Source organism: Chroicocephalus ridibundus, chromosome 1 (assembly GCF_963924245.1).
Source record: "Chroicocephalus ridibundus chromosome 1, bChrRid1.1, whole genome shotgun sequence".
In the NCBI taxonomy this organism is placed as follows: Eukaryota; Metazoa; Chordata; class Aves; order Charadriiformes; family Laridae; genus Chroicocephalus; species Chroicocephalus ridibundus.
Genome location: NC_086284.1, coordinates 174,175,976 through 174,189,250, shown reverse-complemented (window position 1 = coordinate 174,189,250; position 13,275 = coordinate 174,175,976). Strand labels below are relative to the sequence as shown.

At 40.1% G+C, this 13,275-nt stretch overlaps 1 protein-coding gene across 3 annotated transcripts in view; it reads right to left on the bottom strand.

Annotated features, from left to right (window-relative positions):
• RASSF9 (Ras association domain family member 9) overlaps positions 1-9,721 on the bottom strand; it is a 28,430-nt gene extending 18,709 nt beyond the window's left edge. The window contains exon 1 of one of the 3 annotated variants that reach the window (XM_063322842.1): positions 9,450-9,721. In XM_063322842.1, the coding sequence (XP_063178912.1) occupies positions 9,450-9,496 (47 nt within the window). In that variant the 5' untranslated portion in view covers positions 9,497-9,721. Of the gene's footprint in view, positions 1-9,083; positions 9,354-9,449 lie in introns of those variants that run through there. The other 2 variants (XM_063322841.1, XM_063322843.1) reach the window with 2 other exon arrangements.
• Between the last annotated feature and the right edge of the window lie 3,554 nt (positions 9,722-13,275).

The window sequence follows — 13,275 nt, the reverse complement described above, 5'->3', positions numbered from 1 at the left end:
CTTTTATCACCTGATATTCAATTGCTTCACAAGCTGTCACATTACCGATTTTATCTCCATATACTCTTGTAGGGAGAGAACTCCCTTTTACACACCAAAGCTCAAAAAGGTTTAGGTCAAAGCTATCCGCTCGTTTAAGTTCCCACTCTGACTAACTGAGCCGATACCTGTAGAGATGTCCAAAGCAGGACATCCATAAACTTCCCTTGCTTAGCCCTTGTGCAAAACAGATTACAGGACATTGAATTAGCAAACGAGGATCATGCAGTGAGTAACCACTTCTGTAAACTGTGGTTTATGTGATCTGCCCAACATCACGTAGAAATTTTGCAGCAGGGGCAGGAAAAACATCCATGCTGTTAGGATGGTTCTCCCTTAATCATACATTATCCTGTAATTCACCTCTCAATTCACTATTGCCTTTTTAATTTCTAAAATGAATGGTACAAAAGATGGTTAATTAGGTGCTCTACCAAAGCCTGCGCATGCTCCATGAAGACCTTGCCTTTGAAAGTGATTGGGGTGGAGCTCATGTCATCTACCTTGAGCTATTTAAAATGTAGATGTGTAGTCAAAGATAATTTTCTGACCTTCCTCTGTAATCAGTGGCATAAGATAGGCACCTCCAAAAGGCTGACTAATCCCATACTGAAAGCCTGTCTAAGGTTGAATGAATTGCCCTCTGGAAGTGTTTAGATGTATCCATTAAGTACAAAGAGCACCTAGATGACTAGATACCTAAATTTTCAATGGCTCAAGTTGAGTAAGATGAAGCTCAACTTCTGTGTTTTGCTGCGTACCTGAATCTTATGAACAGTATGAGTGTCAGTAAAAGTAAATACTGTGACCATCCACAAGTGTGGTTCCAAAAATAACTCAGATCTTTGTCTGACACCTGTAGTGGCCTTCATAGGTAAGCAAACTTGATTAAGTTATCTACCTAGACCTTAAAGTACCAGAAGTCTGGGAAAGAGCAGTACAGTCAATATCAATCCTAAATTTTTGTTAGGAAACTGGATTTGTATAGAGCTTTTTGGTAAAACAGGATAGTAACAACAAAGTGGCCCTGAGAGATACTGACAATAATCAAGTTAAACAAGCACGCTTAGTGCCTTAGCAATCAGTACAGAGGAAGTCTGTCAACAGGTAAAGTCCAAGTGAAACAACAGTTCAGAACATCAATTTACCTTTTATGAAGCCAACAGAAACAAGAGCAGCTGAAAATCAGCGTATGATCCCACATTTATAAATATCATTAAGCCACTCTTTGATTAGTGAGCAGAATCTGATAATTTCCTACGACAAATGAGACACGCTCTGTGTCATCAAAACAGTGCCCCAACTATTGCTCTGAAAAAAATTGTAGTTTAAAAGTGCTTTCACAGTGGAAACTATTCTCTGTAGAAATAATCTTTTTGAATTTGGAGCAAGTTGAGGAAAGCAAAGTAAGGTGTTCCACATGGATGAAGGAATCTATTAACACAGAGAAAATTGCAGGTTCAAGACCCAAGGGCAGACTCACTTAAAAGTTAGTAGTCTTCGCTCAAATACATTATTCCACTGAGGTCATGCATCTTTACAAGTTAAAGTAAGGTAAACATATTCCTACCTGGCCAAAACAAAACTTCGTCTAATAGATTATTCCTTTTTTTTAAACCTGATTTTGTCCCCAAACATGAGAATGTTATGATTTTTCATATTTATTTTAAGCTTAATTAGTTTTGTATTATTGAAACAAGGACAAAATAAATATCTTGTGCTTTCCAAGAGACCTAATTGTATTTTCCATTATGATGAGAAATTCATAACTCAGAATTCTTTACATTAATGAATGAGAACAGCTAGGGGTGGGAGAATAAAGAAAGAAGGTTAATCAGATTTACAGTTTTGAGCCTCAAAACAGACGAATTATATTTATGTATTTCATTCACAGCAAATACCTACCCTCTGTATAAATATATTTTCCTCCTATCATTATTCTGCAGCTGACTAATGAATGTGACAAAAAAAATAATTAAAAAACCCAACCCAAACACAGGAAAACAGAGGTTTACATCACCTTCAAGATTACAGCATAAGAAAGAAGTTTATAGCCTGGCTTCTTCTGATGCTAATGCTCAAAAAAATGTATGTCTAGCAACCACCTAAACAACAAACGAAATGGTTCAAATTGACAGAGGCAAACATGTACTCAGGCTGACAGGAGTAAAAATGAAACAGGAAAAAGTTGGTGGAAGAGAAACACACCTTTAAATAAAGCGCATTTGAGAAGTGTGCCAAACTTGCACTGGGAAATTTTCTTTCCAGTTTAGTTAGTTAGTTTCTTTTATTCTTCTCCACAGGATATCAGAACTGAGGTTTCACAGCATTAAAAATATAATTACATGACAACTTTATTATCATTACCAGGGAAAACCTTCCTTTCTGATTTTTGGATTCAAAACTTAACTTGCTTTCCTTATGTTCACCTCACAAAACCACCTCAAAATCTGTTAAGATACACGTGGTATTGTTTTGATTTATTTCTCTTTCTGTGATGCCACAACCTTCCTCACAAGCCATTTTTAACATTATGAAAAATTTTAGGCTGTTGAAAATTCCTTAGTGAATCATGTGAAATCAAACCTAAACAATCCACAGTGTATTCTCATTTCTCTGCGTGGCAGCCAGCGCTAGTGGACCATACAAGAATTAGAAGTAAGGAACTCCCAGATTTTATTCATACCTCTCCCACTAACTGGCTTTCACCCTCTACACTTCTACAGATTTTACACTGTCTAGTCATGCCCTACTTATTTTCCTGAGGCATGTAAATATTATCACCCAAATTACAGCTAAGGAAAACTAAATACGCTTATCAGTTGTCTGAGGTCACAAACAAGTGGGTATGCAAATAAGTTGCACTATTACAACATGTGCACCTTAAATGCATTTCTGGATAGGTCGAGACAGGAAAAGGCGACAAGTGGGTGCCCATTTGAGGCAAGTTCCAAAAAGTGCTCAAAATTTTTCTTTTGAACAAGACTTCCCATAAAATGCAACTTCCAAAATCACTGATTAGCTCTTGGCTTTTATATTTATGTGTAACACATACGCATGAGAAATGATTTATGAAAAATTCTCATTTTTATTGCAAGAATTTTGCAGGTCCATGGAAAATTTACAAACCTGGAAGGCAAAATGCCATCACCAGAATTTGCACGAAACCTATACTGCAGTCAGCAGTTCTCAGTAATTTTTCCTAATGGAAGGCATTGGCACGGGCAACTTGGTTAAAAAAACAGACCAGACACAAACTGATCTGATAGACATTTTCAGAGAAGTCTGCATGACATTTGTCTGTAATATAGTATCTTACCTACCTGAAAATTACACTGAACTGTATTTGATTAGTACCTACATTCTGTAGAGGATGGTTCTAGCCTTTGTTACACAAATAAATTTAGTAATCTATTTTCCCCTCTAATTCCATTTGGTTGGTCACCCTTTCTTTCCGTTCATCCTGAAGCCATTTGACTCTTATCTATTGTGTCTTGTGTGATACTTGGGGAATTGCTAGCACGGTAACACTGCAGGAGACGACAGAATGCGACCATCTTGAGGGTATCATAATACGTAAGAGAAATAATAGAAGTGACAATAACAGCTCCATTACCTGTACGTATCACTGGGTACCAACATGTCCAACAGTTCAGTTCTGGGCTTCACTTATAGTGTGGTCTTAAACGAAAGCTTTATCTTGCATCATCCCTTCTGTCACCATTAATAAGGATTTATCTACATACTAAATATAGAAGTTAGACGAACTAATTAAGGCTTGTACAGCATGTGTGATGTTAATGCTTGCAAATAATAACGTTTAAGATCATAATTTTAAGTTGTTATTATTCATCATATAAAACAAACAAAACAAAAAAATAAGATTTTCTTTCATAAGTGTATATCTTTGCAGGTCAATCAAGAGGACTGTTCTCTGATTATCACTGTCTTTTATTGAAGTTATTAAAACTTTTAAAAAATACCCATATCTGAAAATGTACATCTCTACTGAAATCATTACACACTTAGCAACGTTTGAGTCTTTTCTCTGCATGTAAAATGCTAATTTTTCATCAGTAAAATAGGAACACTGACCAGCAAAATTTTTCTTCTGAATTACTAAAAACGTGTTTCTTTGTCTGAAATATAACTTCTCGGCCTGACTCTACATTACACCAGCGTTTCAGAGTAGCTTCAACTTAACCTAAGTAATGCTCTTTCCTTAGATGGTATAGTATTACACACATCTATTACTCATTTTATTTACTCCTTTGGAATGAAATTGCTGTCTGCCCTCCTGGAATAGTAGATAATTAACTCTTTAGAAATAAGGTTAGTGTTTTGCTAGACAAAAAGCTCTTCCTGAAAGTGAAGTGAACAAATATGTACAAAGATTATTAGAAAATGTATGCAACCATTTTGACCCCTGAGAAAAAGCCAACAAGACAGACCAGAAAATAAATTATAATGTATGACCTCTGGCTCAAAAAGGAACTTCTTCTTTGATAGTTCACTAATACATCTCACGCTCAAGGAAAAGTAAAAATAAGAAGACTGTGTTCCACCATTACCAAACAAGCACCATCTTTTCAATCAAAAAAATTAACACGGGTAGCACCACTGATTCTAAACAAGCTTTTATCCATCCCCTCCAACATACATACCAAATGTCTGGTAGTCTTGAATCAAAAAGCACCTTTATAGCTTCATATAGACTTTTCTCCAGGTCTGCTCATCCAAGAGGAAAATTATTGGACATCTCACGTGATCCCATGAGACTTACAGTGTGGGTCACACACAGTTCACTCAGATAAGCAGCTGATCTTCCAGTCCAAACCTAAATGCTGAGTATTTTCAGTTTTGCTTCACCAAGGCTTAAAATGTACAGCAGTGTACTCAACCGTAGAGCAGTTGAGATGTTCAGAGTAATACTCAAATCACTGTGCTAACTAGGTACAATGAGAAACTACTGGAGGGAGGGAGGAAGGGAGGGAACATGGTAATGCTAGGTCAGCATCAGATAGGTGAAGTCTCTAATCTAGTTCATTAACCTGCACTTGTAATATAAAACCTGAGAGAATAATTGAATGTTTCTCTCACCGGGAAGGGGCCTCTGACTGTCAGGACGGCAAGAACTCCCTCTGTATCCATACGAATGAATGGATATATATAGTCTTTCTTTTGACTTGTGAACCAGAGATGAGCTGATTAAAGAGAGGCAGGCATAAAGAGTAGGCAAAGTAGATCTTTGTCTCCTATACAGAAACACTATGCTAACTGCTACGGCACTGAGACATTGACAGTAAAAGATGGACAAAAACAGGAAGGGAAAGCGAAAGCAAGAAATAAATTTAAATAACAGATTTATAACCCAACTGTTTCATCATCAAACAGTACTGTGGGTTCAGATGTGTTGTATGTCAACAGAGCATACAAATGGTTGTGGCCAACTTAGGACCAGTATGAATTGCACTGGCAAAAAGTATTTTTAAGCTATTTGAGCTTAACAGGACAGCCCTACAGCATCAAGGACAACTATGTGAAGCAGATGGATTCTCTGTACCCTGTCGCTTTCAGACTGGTACTTCCCTGGCTACAACCTGGATGGAACAGTAGAGCTTCAACAAGTTTGGGTAAGTTTTATGTGAAACACCCAAGGAAGTTGCCTCAATGAAAGAGAAATAAGAATGGAGTCAGTTTTCTCGGTGTGAGATCACTGGGCAGATATGACAATGGTGGATCCAGATATCCCTGAGATGGTGGGTAATGTCTGAAGTATTTAAATGAACCTAAAACCCCTTTCTCAGAAGTGACCAAATCTAGCACCCAAGAGCGGAGAAATCCTAATTTTACAGAAAATCAATGGGACATAGATTTCTGTTCTACTTAGCAACCAGGAAATAGTATACAATGTGAAACCCTGGTACATAAACACTGCAAGTACATATGCTTTTATTTGTTGCTCATATTTGGACAGGGAGCTGTTCTGTCTCTCTGCAGTGCGATGTGCCAGATCAATACTAGACCTTGTCTGCAAAGAACTCAGTACCCTTTCTCTTACTCTGTCTTTGCCTGAGCATTTCCTCACATCGCACTTCTATGTGTGATGTGAGCTGCGCATTCCTCACGCTTTCAAAGAATAGCATCTTTCAGAGACGTGCATAAAAATAAATCCCCTTGAGTTTATTCGTATTACGGAGGCTTAGTCCTGCAGGAAACTGTCCCTTTTCCTTTATTGCCTTAGAGGGTACAGCCTGTCCCTGCCAAGCACATTTGGATTTGTAGGTGGGTGGGGAATGGCCTTGCTACCTTTCAGATTTATTGTTCTCCGAGGGACAGAGTAGCAAGCACATACATGCTCTGGGGACTACAATTATTTCTGGATGTCACAGGAGATCAAACAATAGTAGAAAAACTCCTCATGACTCCTGAAAAGATATCAAGATATCACTCATTCTCTTTCTGGCCAAGTAAAATATGTTGGGGCCACGTTCTTAGAGGCTGCTCCAATGAAATCAAATCGGGGCTTACAACGAACCAGTGGTTACCCAGGCCTTGTGCTGTCTCTTTGCATGACTGAGACTTCAGCAGCCCAAGAGATCTTTCAAATACTAGAAGCAGTTCAGCACAGGTTTTGTCTTCCTGAGGTTAAATCTCAGTTTCTTTCTCCAAAGGCTCATGGCATCACAGCCAACATCCCCCGCTTCTTGATCAAATCCCTCACACACAGAGATACAGTTAGAGTAACTTTTTTGTTTAAAAACTGAGGTCTTAAGGGTAGAGACTGAAATTTTACAATCTGGATGTGAAGAGCCTACTACGAAACAAGGCCCTGATCTGGGACCTCTGGGCAATGCTGCAAGACGAGCACTAATTACAGAGGTGTCATGTTGTTATCTGAGCAAATGACTGTAACGCCTTCATTTTCTTTCTGGCTCTTCTCCCAACTACCTTTGTTGCCTTGACTTAGTGTTCTGTCCTCTTCCTGTAAACATAGATTTTATTCCTCATTTGCTTGTCTTACAACTCTCAGGAGGTATATTTGCATGTAGCAAACGCCTGTTAAAAAAATTCCAGTGAAAAAGCAAAAAATCTGAGTTTCTCTAAGAGGTGGACAAGCGCTAGACCTAGTAAACAAAGCAGGAGATTAAATACATACATATATGTATGTCCCTTTTTGGTCCCTCTTTACAGGTTGTCAAAGTAAAACAAAGTAATGGGCCACAAGTTCCAACTCCCCTACTACTGCTCTAAACACAGTCAACGATTTTAAGCTCACTTGGCTTCCTTTTCATGGTTTCAAATGAGTTTACAAAGACATAATTATAATGAAAAAAGAGTTATTACATAGCTCTTCAGTCCTGCTACAAGACCCTTTTACTAACTGCATAAGCAAGGTTTAATTCTCAAAATTCATTATCAAAGCTAATGTTAAATACAGAGAAATCTAAATATTTGAATAGATAATAACATGTTTTAAGAATTACGTAGTTTGCTTTGTTCTTGACATCCCTCCTCCCCTATTTCACAAGACTTTCAGCCCCTTCTTATCGCCACAACACCTCTCTGCCATTAAAGGTATTAATTTCTTTTCTTGGGGGGAGGGGAGGGAGAGTGAAATGAGAAGAAAGCGCTAGATGTTCATGGTAATAGTTCCTTTGGTATTTTAATTTTTATTGGCTATTCAAAGCTTTGGATTATGACTTTCTTTTCCTGAGGAATAAAATGTCACATCAGCAAACAGCGAAATTGATGCACTTAGCATGAAGACATTTTAAACATCCGAAAGAGAAACAGTTTCACTGTTGAACAGAGTGGAGCTATGCTTTGTGACTTGACACAGTTAGGTACATAATTGATGGCAGTAGCAAAACTTCTTTTTAAATAGTAATAAATTTACAGCTCTATGTAAAAGCTATTTCATGTAAAAGTTCACATCTACCTTTCCAGATCTTCTGAACATAAAATGGCCACATGAGAAGTACATCAAAGTTTTCCTGTTTCCAGACACATTAGCAAAATACACTGTTTAATCAGTAACCTACAAAATTAATAATTCTAAAACAGTATCCTATTTTTTAAACCTTGACTGTTACAGTCTTTCCGATTTATATTCCATATACTATGCTAAGTTAATATTTTCACACAACCCAACAAATACAATGGCTCCACAATATCTTTCAGGGTATTGAATAGGAAAACAGAGCCAAACCCAGGAAAAAATCAGGACATTTTTACATAACTATTAGGGTCCAATTATATTCCGTCTGGAAAAGATTTTCCCTTGTGTACCCTTAAATATGAACTAAATTTCACTGGAGAGCACCAGTCAAAGCGGGGAAGAGATTGCAACTGAACTTTTGAGTTTCTTGCCGAGACAAAATTTCAGCGATCTTTTTCTGTTCAGTCTTAGCTAGATGGGTTCGGCCACTGCAAATTCCATTGGGTCCAAGCAAATTTACTCCACTCCAAGCACTCTTTTTAACTCTTAAAAAAATCTAGTGCCAACCTAGCACTTAAAATGCTTACATAACTCTTTTTCTTCTTTTTTTTACAGTTGGTGTGCCTGGCATGTGGAAGCATGCACAACGTGAGGGGCAAAGTCCCCATAAAGAAACTTCACAGGACCCAACCCAGGGACCACAGCTGTCAGCCTGAACATTTTTCTAAGCCAAAAAAAAAAAGAAAAAAAAAAAAAAGCACTCAAGTTCAGCTCAAGCTAAAGGCTAACAAAAAAAAAAAAAAAAGCATCCCCCCCGCGTCCATGCTGGAAGATCGATGCTCTCCTAGCTCCCAGCCTTATAGCCAGCGGATGAGTTGATCCTGAGGGGCTGCAGGCTGCGGTTCTCCCTCCCAGGGGCGCGGGGGGAGAGCGGGCGGCGGAGGGGCCCGGAGCCCGGCCCTCCCGTGAGAAACTCGGGGAGTTTTTTCCCAGCGCGGGTGAGGGGCTCCGGGTCGCCCCCGGCCTTCGGCACTTGCCGCCGCAGGCAGGACCCGCACGCCGGGGCCACCAGCCTTTCCTCCCAGCCCCGGCCGAGTCTCACCTTGCTAACACGGGGCACTTCCAACGTTCGCCTTGGTTTAGACGGGGCAGGAAGTCAGGAAAAGCTATCTTACCCTCCGTGAACAAATTGCCCAGGAATCCGAAGGAGCCAGAGCGAAGAGGGGAGAGACTGGTCCAGAGGGAGAAGGGAGGGGGAGACGCGCCCCTTCCCTCCGCACACGCCGACCCGCTCCCCCCGGCCCGGCTCCCACTCGCAGGTGAGCCCCGAAGTCACGGCTGCCGGGAGCGACACGGGTCCGGAGCAACACATCCCTCCCCCACAGCCAAAAAAAAAAAAAAAAAAAAGTATAAAAGAAATCCATCCCATATCGCCCTCCCTTTTCCTCCACGTACCCACGCGCTTTACCTGTTTTTATGCCGGGTTTTTAATAAATTCCTTCCAAAGGGAGCCATGATCCCAGCGGCAGAAGCATAACATCAGCGATCCCCAAACAATTCGAGGGTGTTCCCTTCTCCCCTATTTTTTTCCCTGAGCGCCTTCCAGCTTGTTAATAGTCACTGAGCGTAGCGATGAGCTGGAAGTTGTGCAATTTACTGCTAACTTTGAACTCCGGCTTGTTGCTGCTGCTGCTGCTGCACCTTTGGAGTCCTGCCCAGCTGCAAACTTGAAGGAGGCGTTTAGGAGCAGGAAAAAGAAAGGAGGGGGATGGCGGGGCGGGGGGGGGAACACGCACTTGCTCTTGTGATGTGAAGTTATGCACAGAACTTGCTAAACTTTCAGCCTGTCACCCTCAGGGCACCAGCCAGCAAATGAGAAAGAAGGGGTTTTGCTCCGGTGGGGAGCTCTGTAAAAACCAACCAAACAAAAAAACCCCAAAAACAACAAAAACCACCACACAACAAAAAGACTGAAAACTTTTCCCGGGAGGCTCCAGCCACTTCAGGTCAAGTCGTTCAGCTAAACACCAGCGTTAATGAAGGGCAGGCAACAGTTGCCACACCAGTTCTCAGTACATAATAACCTGCCTTTTCACTACCTCTTTACAAGGTGTTGGACAAGTAATGGGAAGATGAAGGGAAAAAGTCAGACCGCTGTGCTGTGGCCCCTCTATCCTCCCTGGATTTTTAACTAAGCCTGCTATTTGAATGAAAGCCTTCGCAGACTAAAAGCACCTCCGAAAACCTCTTAAGCTTGGCCTACCAGAGAACAAGCGAGGCAGCAACACGAAAGGCTCAGTTCATAACGTGATGTTGCAGGACCTTTTTTTTTTTGTTATTATTTTAAGCTGGCTTCGCCAGAAGGGAAATGAACGCACGCTACAGTTCCTGTTCGCTGAAACCCTCTGGGAACAAAAGATTTGGAGTAAAGCTTCAGAAGGGAAGACTTTTTAAAACTTCAGAAGGAAAACAAAAAAGCTTTTTTTTTCTATTTTTTTTTTTTCTTTTTCTCTCTTCCAATTTGGAGCAGAGCAAAGGTGGAGCCCCAAAGGCTGATGCCGGTGAGTGAAGGTCCAGGGCCGGCGAGCAGGTGGGAAGCCCCCAGCACAGCCCTAGCCCACCCTAGCCCTCTACTGTCTACAGTTAATTGAACAGGTACATGATAGATGTAAATCACTCCTTTTTTTTCTTCTTTTTTCTTGTTCTTGTTTCTCACTGATTACAGGGGAAATTCTTTATGTGGCCGCCCAAAGGTGCAGCACAATAGGGAATTGTTTTAATAACCAGGGGGGATGAATAAATAGGAGCCTACCAGAGTAAGGGCTTATCTGAAAAAAGGCTTTTTCTTTTTCTAAAATTCCCTTTTCCTCCCTTAGTCAAGATAGTCACAGCAGCCTGAAGAAAACAAAGCCAAGGCCCATTCCATGGGTTACCTATTACTGGCAGCTCTCGGAATACCCCACATATTTTCAGTTCAGTCCCACGCCTCTAAATTCTCTGAGCTGTAACTACAAAGAGAGGGACCAGAGCCTCTTAAAAGCCTTGTTTGGGTAATCATCCAAATAACACAAAAATAGGGAAGCTGAAACGAAATAACTTTCAGATTTCTCATCCTGCTACCAGGGTATATTTTAAGTAGTCTGATTTTGGCATTATGAACATAAGCCCAAACACACTAAGGCCATAGAAATCTATCCTTTTGCTCCAAATCAGGTTATATATGCCATGAAGAGGGAATTTTCTTATATCTAAAGGACTGGGAAAATTTTTTGGTCCCTAAGAGATGTTCAAGGTGTATTTGGCATAAAAATAAAATCAGTGTATAATTTCCTAGAGAATAATTAATATTCAAAGAACTATTTTTATTGGCAGAGGTAAAATGAAATAGCTTTATCTACAGAATAATATTCACTTTTCATTATGAAAATAAATGAGGACTCAATAATATTTGTAGCTGGTTTTTTTACTTCTGAATAGTCATCTCACAACTTTAATTTATCCAAATATTAAAATACCATGTAAGTTGTTCCTCTTCTACTAAAAAATGCAAAATAATTTTCACCCAAAGATATGTAATGTGGGAACTGGGTCCTTCTACGCAAGTAAATCAAAATGCTTGTTACATTCATGTAGCTATGCAAAGAATTGTAGGAAAGACTCCAGCATAATAAGCAGACATTTTCCCCACAGCGGAGGGAGAAGTCTATGCACTTTCACAATTAGGCTAACGAAAGCCAGGAAGAAAGTAAGTGGGTGTATGATAAAGTCTTACGAAGTAATAAAGGAGAGAATCCTAAGAAAAAGGAACATTGCTCTCTGTTAAAAACAAGACCAAAGGACATTTAGTATACCATAAAGAAGTGAATACATGCTGTGTCACTTCGTATTCAATTAATCTGTAGAACCCAAACAAAAGTATCAAAGGGGGCATAAAGACTTAATGACTTTATACAAACACATAAAAAAAAATTAAATACATGGATACTTTTTTTAGTAACAGAAGGGATGTGACTTTCCATTCCTCAGCACATAAACCAGTCTCTGAATAGAGTAGCAATAGTAGTGAAACATTTCAGAGGGACAGAGTATTTTTGTCGACTGTGTTGACACAACAGTTCGGTTAGCTTGCCCTTAAACTTCCAAAGTGCCTCAAACTATCTGTATCTGTATGTACACGTCCTCAGTTTTCTCTAAACTCCAGCTCTGATCTTCCAGGAATATTGGGCCGACATTCCAGACCAGGGCCCTGGTGCTTCCCAGCATGCCACATGGACATAAGAAGCAACCACCGGTCAAGTCTTGAGCATGATCACCTTCTAATCATGCTTTATACATGCAAAAATATCTGGTAACATCCCATTTTTCACCCATGAGCTGTTAAACTCAGACAAATTGTTCTCCAACACAGTATCTTCCCCCAAGGAGAAGTAAAGAATGAATGGCAGATAGCTCAGTTTGCAGGACTTGTTTTTTGAAAACACTCCATAAAATAAATATGTACTGAACTTGAGATCATCAGAAAGACATGTCAACAATTCACTCTGGTACCTGAAGGAGAAGGAAAGAGAATTATAAACACCAGAGTTATCACCTGCCACCTGGGTAAACTTACTGAAAAATAAATCTGGATGCAAATCTTGGGTGCTTGATCAGAAAGCTTAAGGTTAATAAACCGAAATGTTTAATTTGCTGTCTTCCAAAGCAGCTCACGCTAAGCGTTATATATATCTCTTTGGCAAAAATACTGCAGCATAGCAATGCTTTAAAACACAGCTTTAACCATATCAGTCTAGGGGTATGGTTTCGCATAAACTTCTCACGTGCAACAAGGAGCAGATGTGCTACTGCTCTCTCCTTCCCTTTCTTACCTCTCTTACCCACCACTTGGTTCCAGTGCCTACCTTACACAGTCTCTAGGATCTCACCTGATCTCCTGGTAAGCTGACATAACTCATTCAAATTCCAAACCAGAACAAAAGTTTGTTCGTTCTGTTTTGGGCGCACTGGTGAGGTGAGCTGGCTAACCTCGAGATCAGACAAGATCAATCAGACAGTGTGATTTCCAGAGCTGATGCAAGGGAGGAGTTGCACTAGAAGCAGGACTAAGAGAATGAGAGAGGAAGCAAAGTGAAAGGAGGACTTGGAAATAGGGGGAGGGAGCAAGACCTCCTCCTGTGGCTGTGCGTTATGGCAGTTTGGCAGCTTGACGAAATCTATTCTAAGAGTGGGTTTACATGAAATGACTTAATCTAATGTCTTGCTGTCCCTAAAAGTGGGGAGATCCCATTCCTCTC